The 13,004-nt window shown below is 35.3% G+C and overlaps 1 protein-coding gene across 1 annotated transcript; it reads left to right on the forward strand.

The window, feature by feature from the left end:
* The first annotated feature begins 2,875 nt into the window (after positions 1-2,875).
* On the forward strand, positions 2,876-12,712 carry LOC149954619 (uncharacterized). The gene is made up of 8 exons (XM_090169991.1): positions 2,876-2,902; positions 5,793-5,888; positions 7,954-8,118; positions 10,007-10,500; positions 10,691-10,923; positions 11,446-11,523; positions 11,578-12,185; positions 12,518-12,712. The coding sequence occupies exons 1-8, from the start codon at positions 2,876-2,878 to the stop codon at positions 12,710-12,712; spliced, it is 1,896 nt and encodes a 631-aa protein (XP_090026117.1).
* The last annotated feature ends 292 nt before the right edge of the window (positions 12,713-13,004 follow it).

The following is a 13,004-nucleotide window of genomic DNA, read 5'->3' on the forward strand; positions in this document are numbered from 1 at the left end:
ACGGGTGGTCGGAATACTTCCGCCACGGGTGTCCCCACCCCAGTCCCCACGTATCCCCCCGTTGGCGTGGCCGTTACACATATCTCGCCCTGATTAATCAGATGGTGTTTCGCCGGGCTCGCGGTCTTCTCAGACTGAATCAGCCCTTTCTTCCTTGAATAATAAAAAAAAGCACGCAAACCTCTTGGATTTTCTAAGGAATTCTTGGGGTTGTCCATAAAGATCGCCTTGTACGTAAAATTCCCTTTAAAGTTGTCAAAATATAATCTACTGGTAGTTTACGAGTATCACCTCGAGTTTTAGAAGATTTAATCTAGTTCGATTAATCGCTATATACGAACCAAAAATTATCTTATGCGACGTAATGGTATTTTTGTTACTCTATAATCCCACTTTTACTTTTATTTCCATGCTATAACTGCACTCAGAAAAAGTTAGATCGTCTTCGTGAAAACAAACCAGACAGAAGCACAAATGTTACCAATCATTCGGGAAACATCGCGCATAAATCCCGTCCTTATAAAAGGTCACACGCGCGTCTCACACTCTAAGCAGCGAAATCTGTGAGAGGGCTTAATTTTTAAATGAAGTTTTTTCTGTGCTACTTCCAATTTCTTTAAAATAGTACTCTAAAAAAGAACAATGATAGAGGCCGCCGCGGACAATGGCATTTTACTATTTATGCATATTTTCAAATGAAAGGGAATCGCCACTTAAAAGGATCCGCAAACTGTATTGCTGAACTTAGCAAAATGTTGGGTATAATTATAATACGAAGTAGAAGGTGAGACGGGCGTAGTTTAAATACGATGTAAATTCTGATCTTTATCAGCCTTATTAAAAAAATACAAAAGTTGGATGTGGGAAAACGATGTAAACGACGACCTTTATCAACCTGTCAAAAACTCATAAAAAGCTGGGTATAGTGGGAATACGTCGTAGAAGAAATAGGATTTTAAACATATTACAACTGTAAATCGCCGATCTGTGCCGGGCCCTAGCGGCCAAGATTTTGGTTTTTGGAAGTTGTGCCTGGCAAGACTTTTGTTCACCATAGTCGGAAGTACAACATACCCAAATTTCAGCAAAATTGGTAGAAGGACATTTTTCCATAGGCGCTGTGCGGGGTCCTTTATATAATTTTTTTCAGCTCCCAGCAGGTGTTTGTTTGATAGTAAGAATTACACACGCAATATCTGTTGACTGGTTACAATTTCAACACGACAATAATTTGATATATAATGCATTCTTTGTTTATTCCCTGTGCGAAACATGCTATTTAATTTGTAATCATAATCGATTTAAGGTTATAAAACAGGAGCCTAAATAAACCAATAATTTATATCTAGACCAAGCGAAGTGTAATGCTTGAAATATCGTACAAAAATATACGTATAAGAAACCAATCGATTTATCAGACCTTGCTTAAAAACGCGGATAATGGTTCTTGAGTACCAATACCAACTAATGATTAGCTTATAAGTAAAGGTATTATGCTGTTTATTCGGAAGAATTTGAAAGAAAGAATGAAAATAAAGGAAGAAATATCCTTAAAGCAAAAAATGATATCAGTATCAAGTGTTTATGAAACAAACGGGAATAATGAGCCAGCCAGCCAGGCGAGTGGCTTGAGATTATAACTAATTAATAAAGTTATTGTTATAAAATTTTAATCTTTGTATAGAATACAGAATAGCTTAGTTATTTCCACCGCTAAGTCCAAAAAAATATTACTTTGATTTTGGGTATTGAAAATTCACCACATAATTTCAGAAGCTCATCCCAATCAGCTAATCTAAAGTAATTGCAAGGAATCGGAAGTATTAGGAAAGTTCTATTGGAAACAATATATAACCAATGAGGTAGAATAAATAGAGATACAAATCTGCCTTCCAGGACCTACCGTTTCGCGGGACAGTATTTGTTGAGTTGGAGAGTTAGGCCTAGTAAATGAACTTAATCAAATCGTGTTGGCGTCATCTATCGTGTTATTGGAAAACTAAACCTTAATATACTTCGCAAAAGTGTCTGCTTATAGGAACAGATGGCGCCACACGATTGGATAAAGTTGAAACTTAAGCCTAATTCTCTTACTAAAATAAAACGTGTCCCGGGAATCCCAGATTTGTGTGGATCTCTATTTATTCTACCTCATTGTATATAACATAAGTGCGCAATATAACTGTAAGGTCTGTCCTAAAGTTAAGTTTTTCCATTAAATATAAAATAACTAATGACTAATTATGTTATTTTAAAATTACTGAAAATAAACTTAAACAAATATTAAATTATCCAAACCAGGTTTTGGATTGGAAAATATTCCCATCCCAACACTATTGTTAGAGCTGTAGTTCAACCATAGCTTTTTAAAATTTACAAGACCTAGTGAAATTTCAACACTAGCGTATGTTGAACGTTTATTTTATCCGAGGGGTGGGACATTTGTACAAAATCCCGTACACTTCTCAAGAAATCTCCGACGAAATCGCAAAATCTTATTAAATCGCGAAATCTTAGACGAAGTCGCGAAATCTCTGACGAAATCGCGAAATCTCTGTCGAAATCACGAAATCTGTGACGAAATCGTGAAATCTGACGAACTCGCGAAATCTTTGACGAAATCGCGAAATCACAGAGATTTCGAAATCCCGTACGTTTTTTTGGGAATGTCCGACCACTCGATTTTATCTATCCAGAAACCGTTAATAAGCATATTTAAAACGTTACTTAACAGCAATAAAAAAACAGTATCATATCATATCACGATATAATAATCGTAAGTAATATCACATTATTTGAGATTTTCAGAAGAGATGTAATTTAGATATTCAAATTCTTTGTAGAAATCCGTGACGTTGGTCAAACAAACTTTAAAATGGCTCTAAGAGTTGGAGTTATCCAAGTGAGTATTATTGTTATTACTTTTATTTCCCAAGAACAGTGCTTTTAAACATTAAGTATAGCCAAAGTAGATGTTACATAAAATAATAGTTAATATAACACGATGAAGTTAAGTAAAATCTCGTGTAAATTATTATTATCATCTTCATTTTGTAAAATATTGGCTTAATGACTTTCACATTATTCTGTTAAAGGGTCACGTTTTCATTTAACAATATAATGTTATATAATGATTAGACAAATTAATGAATTGATCTACAATTATCGCGTAGTGACTATACAAAACGATTGAAACATTGTAAGCTTTTAACGGAAAACAGCTTAAAGCGAGTATATAACAAAAATCGCCATTACAATAACTAAAGGCATCATAACAAAAGAACTGGCAATAATTTTATTCTAAAAGAAACACTGAAAAAAAAAGAGGGTTAAGCTAATATTCTGTAAAAACTTTATTTGCTGAAATGTTGATATTTTATAGTTCATTAACAATTCAATTGGAAACTGTTTATTAATGTTTCAAAGATCCATATAGCTTTTCTCGCTATGAACTAGATCTAATTTGTCAATTAGGAAGATATAGAGCATCATTGAATAATCGATTATTCTAAAAAGTAGAGGAAATGAAAAAATCTAAAGTTCTTTTTGATTGCACGTTTTTACTGGGAAAAACTTAATCCTTCTGATAATGCGCATTTTTAAGGAGGCACTAATATAATTATTTTACATAAATTATTTCAAAATGAAAAAATATGCTTTTAGGAGATGGTTTTTCTAAATATACCGCTTTCAAATAGGTGTTGAATGATAAGTTCATAAGTTGTACAATTGTTTATTTGAAATACAAATTGACCTGGCTAACAAAACCAATATCTTATGAGAAGGAGTGATAGAAATCTGGGGACAATGATCAAGATTTTAAAATGACGACATGTGAATTAAAGACCGTACATAAATAGGGTTAAGCAAGAGATCTGCTACCTACAGAGGTACAATCTAGGTTTGGTTCAGCGTGATTTTCACTTAGAGAAAACGGTACTTGCTGCATAACACCGAGGAAGTTCCGCCGCACCAAGTGCGAATTTGAATAAAAGTAATTTTTACCTCTCCGAGGAACTTATGTTCCCTAGGAGAAAATTAACAATCACTGTCTGTCTGTCTGTCTGGCTGTGGAAACGCGTTCGCAGTATCGGGGCGAATTATAAAAAACGCGTTCGCAGTTTTTGAAATTGGGGAAAACTTGTTTTCACAAAACCGTTCCTTCGTCCATTGGGTAAAGTATGTGTGTACGTGCAATTTGTGAAATTGTATTGTGTTGGTGATGTTTGTAGTATGTTATAGGGTTTGTATTGTGTGGTGACGTATATTACAGTGTTTGTAAGTGTGGTTTGTATGTGGATTAAGGCGTATGTTGGGGTTTTCGAATTTCTACTCTCCGTCTGCTAATAATTATTAATTTTTGGGACGGACCAAGCGTTAAGAGTTACGTTGTACGTCTTAACATCCAAATGGCACGGTTTCCACCAAATGCGCACGGTTTACGTTTTCTTATCAATTCAAAAGTTGTGGCTTGTTTATTGATTAAAAACTAATCCGGCGATCGGGATTTGTAACCTGGGCACCCCTGCTTGACAGGCGAATGTTCTACAACAGAACCACAGACACATATTACTCTACAACGATATTTAGAAAAACACCTTGGCAAAAGTCCGTTTTAAAGTCAATTTATTCTATAATATTTTAATATATATAAATTAAATTGAAATCAATCAATTTTATTAATAAAAAATACTGTCTTGCCGAGGTATTGAACCCGGGACAAAATTTGATCAGATGTATTGTCAACCACTGAGCCATTGCCTTTCGTGCCTCTTGATTGAAAATAAAAAATATCACAGGAACAAATGAGGGGAGGTATATTTTGGCTGGCCAACTGGTTTTGGGTAAATTATAACGTTAACACTACAACCATTCCACGCTTCATGAAGGCTCAATAGATATAGATATCGATTTCTGATACTGACTGCTGAAAGCTACGGACAACGATACTTAATTTATCCGCAACGTGTGGTTCACATACGAAAGTTTTATTTCAAGACGGACCTTTCAGTTGACAAAGAAATCACCTTCCAATGGACAAACCCCCCCTGTGGATTTCCAAACTATCATTAAGTACAGTTAGTATGATTAAATGTTTGAGTTTGTTTCGTTTAAGATACCTGAAAGTTCAGAGCTTTGGTTTGAACAAGAGGCTTTTCAATCTTATATAAAAAGACACGTTAACAACTTTCTACACAATGAGTTCCCTCAACAATGCTTCAGATATAGATCTTACTCCGCTGACCTTTACGCCACCACAGTTAAAACTTGAAAAAACTTCGTTAGCAAATTTTAAATTCTTGCCGAGAAGTAACCCCGGAAATGAGTGATTTAGTGTTTGGTGACCAGATCCTTTGACAACCAATGTGGAAAAAAATTAAATATCATTCAAGATATACTGTTTTAAACTATCTTAAAAAATCAAAAAATATTAAAATTCAGAAGCTTATCATTTAACATCTATTAAGAAGTGAAAAATATTTGAAAAGTTCGCTTTTGAAAATTATAAATCCAAATTTAGAAATTGATGGTTTCACTTAACAGCGATCTACGGCTACATTCACAAAACATAAAAAAAATTAATATTCTTACGATAACAGTTTTGAAAAACATCGCTTTCCTAAAAAAAACACCCTGTCAATTGTTTTCAGTATATATTCCGTTATTAATATAAATTTATATTTCCAGCAAGCATTAGATATTAAATCGGGAGACATTTTCAAGAATTTCAAGAAATACATAGAAGAGTCAATGAATATTAAGTACATCGTATAAAAACTTTTCAATCAAAGAATGAAAATGATTGTCAGTTTTCTTCTAGCACATCGTACGTCATGTTATCAGTAGAAGATATAACAAAATTTACAGGAGAAGATGATTTTTCAAAGGTAAAGAATTATTTGTTTAACAATTTACAAATCTGTTGCTTAATTGAATATCTTTTGGACGGTTACCTTTTTTTGTGATAATCAACTAACGTATTAGTTATAGTTTTATTTAAAAAAATGCGTTGATTGTACAGGAAACACAAAGTTAATACACTTATTGGACCCTGAGTCTTGTGCAATATTAAAATAAAATGAAAAACAATTGAGATAAAAAAATCAAATTTGAAGGTACTGCATTTAAAATTCCGGTAAAATAAACTCCTATTATTAGAACTGAAATTAATAGCTATTGGTAATATCTTAGACAGATCTGTTTAAATGTTTATTGAAAATTTTAGAGTATTCAGAAAAAATCGTAAGTATGGTTATGAGATAAACTACTGATGATTTTCCCGATTATAAGTGTAATCATTTGTCGTTACAGAAAACCTAACTTTATAGTCTTGATAAACTGACGTTTTAAATTAAAACCTTCAATACTTAAACCACATTTCTAATAAACAGAAAGCGTGGTTTTGGTAATTAACACGCATAAGATATTTTTGGGAGATGATAAACGACCCACATTTATATCAGTCGTTCATTAAGCTACAATTATGCAAATGAGAATTTTGAAGATGAACTAATTTTAAGGCATTGCGTCATACGTAAATTGTAGCGTCCAAAGCGTCATCTCATGGCACTTTTAAAGAACACTGGTTTTAATTATATGAAATGTTCACTAGAGGATTTATGAATAACAAGAAAATTGCCAGAGTCAAAAAGAACATAGCACTGAAAATTGTCATCTAAACATTTTTAACAATATTTTTAAGATGAAACCTGGTAAAAAGATAACATATAAACCACATTCATGTAATAGAGATACAATTTGTCTATTTCAGTACAATACTTGTTATTTTGTGACTAAATTAATCTTTAATTGACCTTTATTAGAAAGGGCTCTTGATGAATCATATTCGTTTTTATAGAAAAATATTTACCTTAAAAGAAAAATATACACATTTTCCAAATATATTTAAGATATATAAATTTTATTTAAGATTATATATTTTATATAATAATTGGTTTTTAGTATTGTCGATCTAAATATTAAATATAAATGCACTCTTCCCCAAGGCACGAATTATCGAAACTCAATAATAATAAGCAAGCCAAAACGAAATAAAAATTATAATAATATAAAATAAAATAAAATATAACAAGTAAGATCTACTTCAATACTCTAAACATTTTATCAGCGACTTCTTAATTTCACGCCGAAACAAAAGAAACAGAAGTGGTCAGCCGCAATCACAATCCAAATTAATTTGATTAGCCACCTCTCATATATTTACTATGCAATTTTATAACTCAATTACAAAACTTATTTTAAGAGAAGGAAGCAGATGGATATAAAAAGTTTTGCATTTTATTTTAATGTGAAACGGTTTTTTATCTATTGGTTTCCATCTGTTAAAATAGGGGTCGTTATTAAATTTTCCCTTAGATCGTTAAAATAGGATGCATTTTTAGAACTTGAGCCTCGTTTCGCCAAACATGCTTTTGATATGCTCCGTTCTAATTGAACTATAATTAACTAATAATAAGGCCCCCCAAGTCATCTTTAAACAGGTGGCCGTGTTACAATGCGTATGAGGGTGGTGGCAAGCTGTTCAAGCCACCCGAGCCAACGCCAACAGCTCCATCGACTAACTATTACCGTTAACCTAAATAAACTTTTATGGAAAGGGGAAACTGAAGAATTCGCAGAAAAACCCCTTTAAAGGGATCCATCACTCACAACAGGGGGAGGCAGAGGGGTAACATAAAATCCAGACTTGCAGTGTGCTTCAAAACCATTTTTTGGTGCCCCCTATGCCTTCCCCTGTTGCGAGTGAGGGATCCCTTTAAAGGGGTTTTTCTGTGAGTTCTTCAGTTTCCCCTTGCAAATTCAACGCAGAACTTCATGAACTTCGGCCTCCATGGTTTTAATTTTTTTTACAACGTTTAATAATTCTTAACAATCATTAGTGACTGGCTTTTTTGGCGTTAATTTTAACAGCCTTATCTTTTCCAATCACAGGCAATAGACTTGCTTTTAGTGCCAATTGATATCGGGAACAAAATGTTCGAGAGGAAATTTCACCACACTGCTATCGTTGGAACAACGGACGATTTAATTGTCAGTGGTCCACCAAAATCCACGTCAATAATGTCCATCAACCATATGATAAATATGGATATTTGGGTGAGTAAAACATTAACTGTTTGCATTATTTGTTAGTGTTAAGCTATCAAAATGGTGGGTGGCGCGATATATATTTTTTATTCTATTGAAAATAACATTTTTTTATAGTTTTTTCAATTGACCATTTGTGGGGATTGTCTACTCGCTCATAAAGAGTGAATTTTTTTAATACTCTATTTAGATGCGCAGCATTTATAAGGGTTCCAAGTAGTGATATGAGAGATGCGTATTTTTATTATATTAATAAAGTGTTAAATGGTTAGATTAATTATTTAAAACGTCTTGAAAATGTAATCATAGCATTTATAAGAAAATAATAGAGCCCTATAAGTTAAACACCGCCATAGACGTAATACGACTGCAGCGCCCCCATACGCAGAAACGAAAGAAATATTGCATCGTTCATTCTGTTTAAACCACTCATATAGAGTGGAAGTTCCTAAGGAAGCGAATGAAACATTAATCCTAACGGGCCATTCTATACCAATCAACGAAGACCATTGAAATATTTGGTTAAAAAACATTCACAGAACCGAGGAAACTCTCACCAAATCATCTTGTGTGTGTTCATTGGATTTCTTACAATGTGATTTCAAAACAAACGTACAAGATGGGGTTATAATGTTGAAACCTGGCAGCGTACGAACCGTATTTCCCTGGGATTCATGTTTATTCACAAACGAACCATTTATTGATCATTAAGACAACGATAACAGCAACATACTTGAATGGAAAATTGAAACGGACGCTCTTGTTCTAGATAGTTAAATTAGAAGAATTACACATGGCAATTTATTTTAAAGTTAAAACCCTTTTATTAAGGTTGACTAAAATCAAGCTTTCAAGCTCGAGGCTCTATCAACATCCTCGAGCTCGAAAGCTCCTCAATTTTCGTTAAAGGCCTAGGTTCGCTTCTGACTGTCCCTCTTAAATTAACTTGCCTGCCTTTTACTTAAAAAAAGTTTTCTTTTAAACTTTGAAACAAATCGCAATGTGTAATTCTTCTATTTTTACTAATCACAATTTTTAACAAAAATATTGTAATATTTTTAATATTTAAAATATAGTTGTTTACTATAAAATTTTCACAACGAATTATTTTTAATTTAATATGGATCTCTTTTAAGTTGGTGCATTTCATCCTAAAAGTTATTAGCCATAATTAAAGAAATAGGTTAACAAATTATAAAAAAGTTGCTACTTCATGGCCAAAACTTTTATAAATAAAAGTTTTGGCCATGAGGTAGCAGCTTTTTTATATTTTTTTTTACATATTTCATTATGTATTACGTAATCTAACTGGTTTCAATAAATAACTTTAAAAAAAAATCTAAAACTTTTTCTTTAATTACCCCAATTTTTTCATTAGTTTTTATTTTTTTCTATGGCAAGTTTGAAAATAAAAACATTCTAACTTTAATATTAATAATGGTTTATCTTCTTGTGGGTCAAACACAACCCTATCACGGTTTGCTTTGTGGTATGACAATACCCAGTGGCGTAATGTTATATACTTGTATAGATGGCGTTGCTGTGGCAGCTTTTTGTATTTGTAATTATCCAGGAAAATAACTGGCTGCCCGGCACCAGCAGCGGATTAAAAAACTGCAAGCCACTTAAGTCCAGTGTATAATAAATGTTTTACTAAAGTCTATTATGTTCATCATTAAAGTGTGTTTAATGAAAGACAGAACATAAATTGGCGACGGCTGGTTTACGAACCTTTCCGGACTGTTTTTGCAAGATATTTTATTTTCTTGGTGGTCTTTCCGTCGAACACGTTTCCGTGCCAAGGCTTCGGTTGCCCCATTGTGTTTTCCCGAACAACGCGGAGCGAGCAGAGGTACGCCTAAATTTTGGTTTCACCATGTCCACCTACGGTACGTAGTTGAGTTTCGACGACACATTGGAAACGTTCGAAAGGTATTCCTCAAGGTTAACACATAATTTTATCGCTAACGGAATTCAAGATGACTCGAAGAAAAAATCTATATTTTTAACGTCAGTTGGACCTCGAATATTCAATCTTTTGCACGATTTACTCGCACCAAACTCTGCAGATGATGCTGCTCAAACATACGTGATTCTCGTTGCCAAATTAAATGGTCATTTTTGTCCGACTCCTTCGGAAATATTGGAAAGTTTCAAATTCCGTAGTCGTCATCGCCAACAAAGGGAAACGCTTCCTGTTTTCGTGGCGGATCTTCGACGTTTAGCAGCAACCTGTAATTTTGGAACTGCTTTGGATCGGAAACTCCGTGATCAATTTGTACTCGGGGTAGGCGATGAACTCATACAGGCAAGATTATTCGAGGAATCGTCATCTACAACGCAATTCGAGGATGTATTAAAAATAGTTACAGCAATGGATTCTGCGACAAGGTATACTAACGAAGTGAAACGTTCCGCTCCGCTAATTGAGCGAGTAATACTAGTCAGCAAGTGAATAAAACTACGGTAACTAATACGTTCAATGCTACCAAGAAAAACAATCGATATAAGAAACGAAACTCGATTCAAAGTGAACCTAATTAAGAAGACAACGGAATGTACGAGATGTGAAATGTCAAAGGACTGGACACTTGGCTAAGCAATGCTTCACTGAACAATTAAAAGCTAAGAATAAACAGAACCAGACGAAGGGCATAGTCAATACAGTTGGTACACAGGATAACGAGTATTCAATGTTTCATGTGCGAGGCGTGGAACCAGCACTGAAACCGGTACTGCTACATTTTCTAGTTAACGGCAAACCGCTGGATCTAGAATTGGATACAGGTGCAGCTTACACCCTAATATCTCGAAGTACTTGGGATAAAATTTCTAGCAACTATGAAGCAAGACTAATTAAAGTTAATCCAGGGTTAGAGTCTTTCACTGGACACTCGATAGGGAATTTAGAAGCTGCGAAGTTTTGGTTACATTCCAAAACCGTTCTGAAACCCTAGAACTTTTGATGTCTCAAGGAGCCTGCCCAGATATTTGCGGACGTAGTTGGATATTTTCGGGTTTAAAAATATTGGATCGAGAACATATTAATGAAGTAGCGGAAGGCTTTTTATCTGAAGAGCAAATCGATAAAGAGCTAAAGGACCTTTTCGTCAAATATCCACAGGTTTTTGAACCTGGATTAGGGTTGATGAAGAATTTCTAAGCTAGATTAGATTTAAAGGAAAACGCCACACCGCGATTTCTTTCGGCAAGACCTGTTCCTTACGCTTTACGAGAGGGTATCGAAGCGGAACTTGTCAGATTACATTTTTGAGAAACTGGCGGGGGGTACAAAGTTTACAAAACTCGACCTCTAAGACGCTTTTAACCAACTAGAATTAGATGATAGTTCCAAGAAGCTAGCCGCGATAAATACTCACAAAGGATTATTTCAAGTTAACCGGTTACCTTTTGGTACCACATCATCACCAGCTATTTTTCAGTGAGCTATTGAAGAGCTCATTCAAGGGATACCCGGAGCCACAAATTTTGAAGACGACCTCACTATCACAGGAGCAACGGATAGGCAACACTTGCTTTCTTTAGATGAAATGTTACGCAGACTGAAAGAGGCCGGTTTGAAGCTACGCTTGGATAAATGTCGTTTCTTTCAAGATTCTATTGAGCTTTTGGGGCACCGTATCGATAAAGTGGGTATACACCCTCTGGAAGCGAAAATGTTGGCGATAATGAAGGCCCCAGCACCTACAAATGTTGAACAACTTCGCTCGTTTATAGGACTATTTTCGTACTACGGAAAATTCGTAACGGATCAGGCAACCTTATTAGCGCCAATGTATGCCTTACTACATAAGGATACACCTTGGGAATGGACCAATCAGCAACAACAGGCTTTCAATACCGCTAAGGACACGCTGAAAAATTCGAACATTCTTGTTCATTTTGACCAAACTAAAGAGTTACTATTAGCGTGTGACGCTTCGCCTTATGGGCTAGGCGTGGTTCTTTCTCATCCTGAACCTTCGGGAACTGATCGTCCAGTCGCATTCGCGTCGCGAACATTAACGTCGGCTGAGAAAAATTATTCGCACTTGGAAAAGGAAGCCCTTGCGCTTGTGTTTGGCGTTACCAAATACAGAGATTATTTGTTAGGACGCAAATTCACTTTTAATAATAATAATAATAATAATCAGCTAGGCTAATACCCAAGGCACCACCTTAGGCCTAAGTCATCATGCGACTTTTGAAGCCCTTAATTCAGGTGGCCGGGTTACAATGCGTAGGAGGGTGGTGGCAAGCCTTGCATGCCACGAGATCGAGCCAACAGCTCCCTACACTAACTATTACCGTTGAGCCTCTGGTGTCTCTGGTATCTGAGAAGAAAGAGATACCCCGAACGGCAGCTTCCAGAATTACCCGTTGGGCTTTAACGCTTTCCGCATTCCAGTACACAATCAAGCATCGAAAAGGCGCTCAAAATAGCAACGCCGACGTTTTGAGCCGCCTGCCACTTTCCACAGTTCGAGATGAGCCACCAGTTCCCCAAGAATTGGTATTGTTGATGCAGTCGCTGGATAATAGCGTATATCTGGTTACAGCTGATCATATTAGAGAAGGAGCCATTACTGAAACGAATACTTGAATACGTCTAGAATGGCTGGCCCAATAAACAGCCGAAGAGTCTCGGTGCGTGGTTTCGTTTTTACTGGATGAAACGAATGGAGCTTTCGTCCGTGGATGGAATTTTGCTGGGGGGCTCGAGAGTGGTCGTACCACAAATTTTCCAACATCAAATGTTGAATGAACTCCATAGTACCCACCAGGGTATGACAAGGATGAAGGGTTTAGCATGAAGCAAAATGTGGTGGCCCATGATAGATAAACACATCGAATTCTCAGTAAAAGCGTGCGATCAATGCCAACAATACGCGTCT

This window comes from Leiobunum rupestre, chromosome 3, assembly GCF_980474605.1.
Source record: "Leiobunum rupestre chromosome 3, qqLeiRupe1.1.hap1, whole genome shotgun sequence".
In the NCBI taxonomy this organism is placed as follows: domain Eukaryota; kingdom Metazoa; phylum Arthropoda; class Arachnida; order Opiliones; family Sclerosomatidae; genus Leiobunum; species Leiobunum rupestre.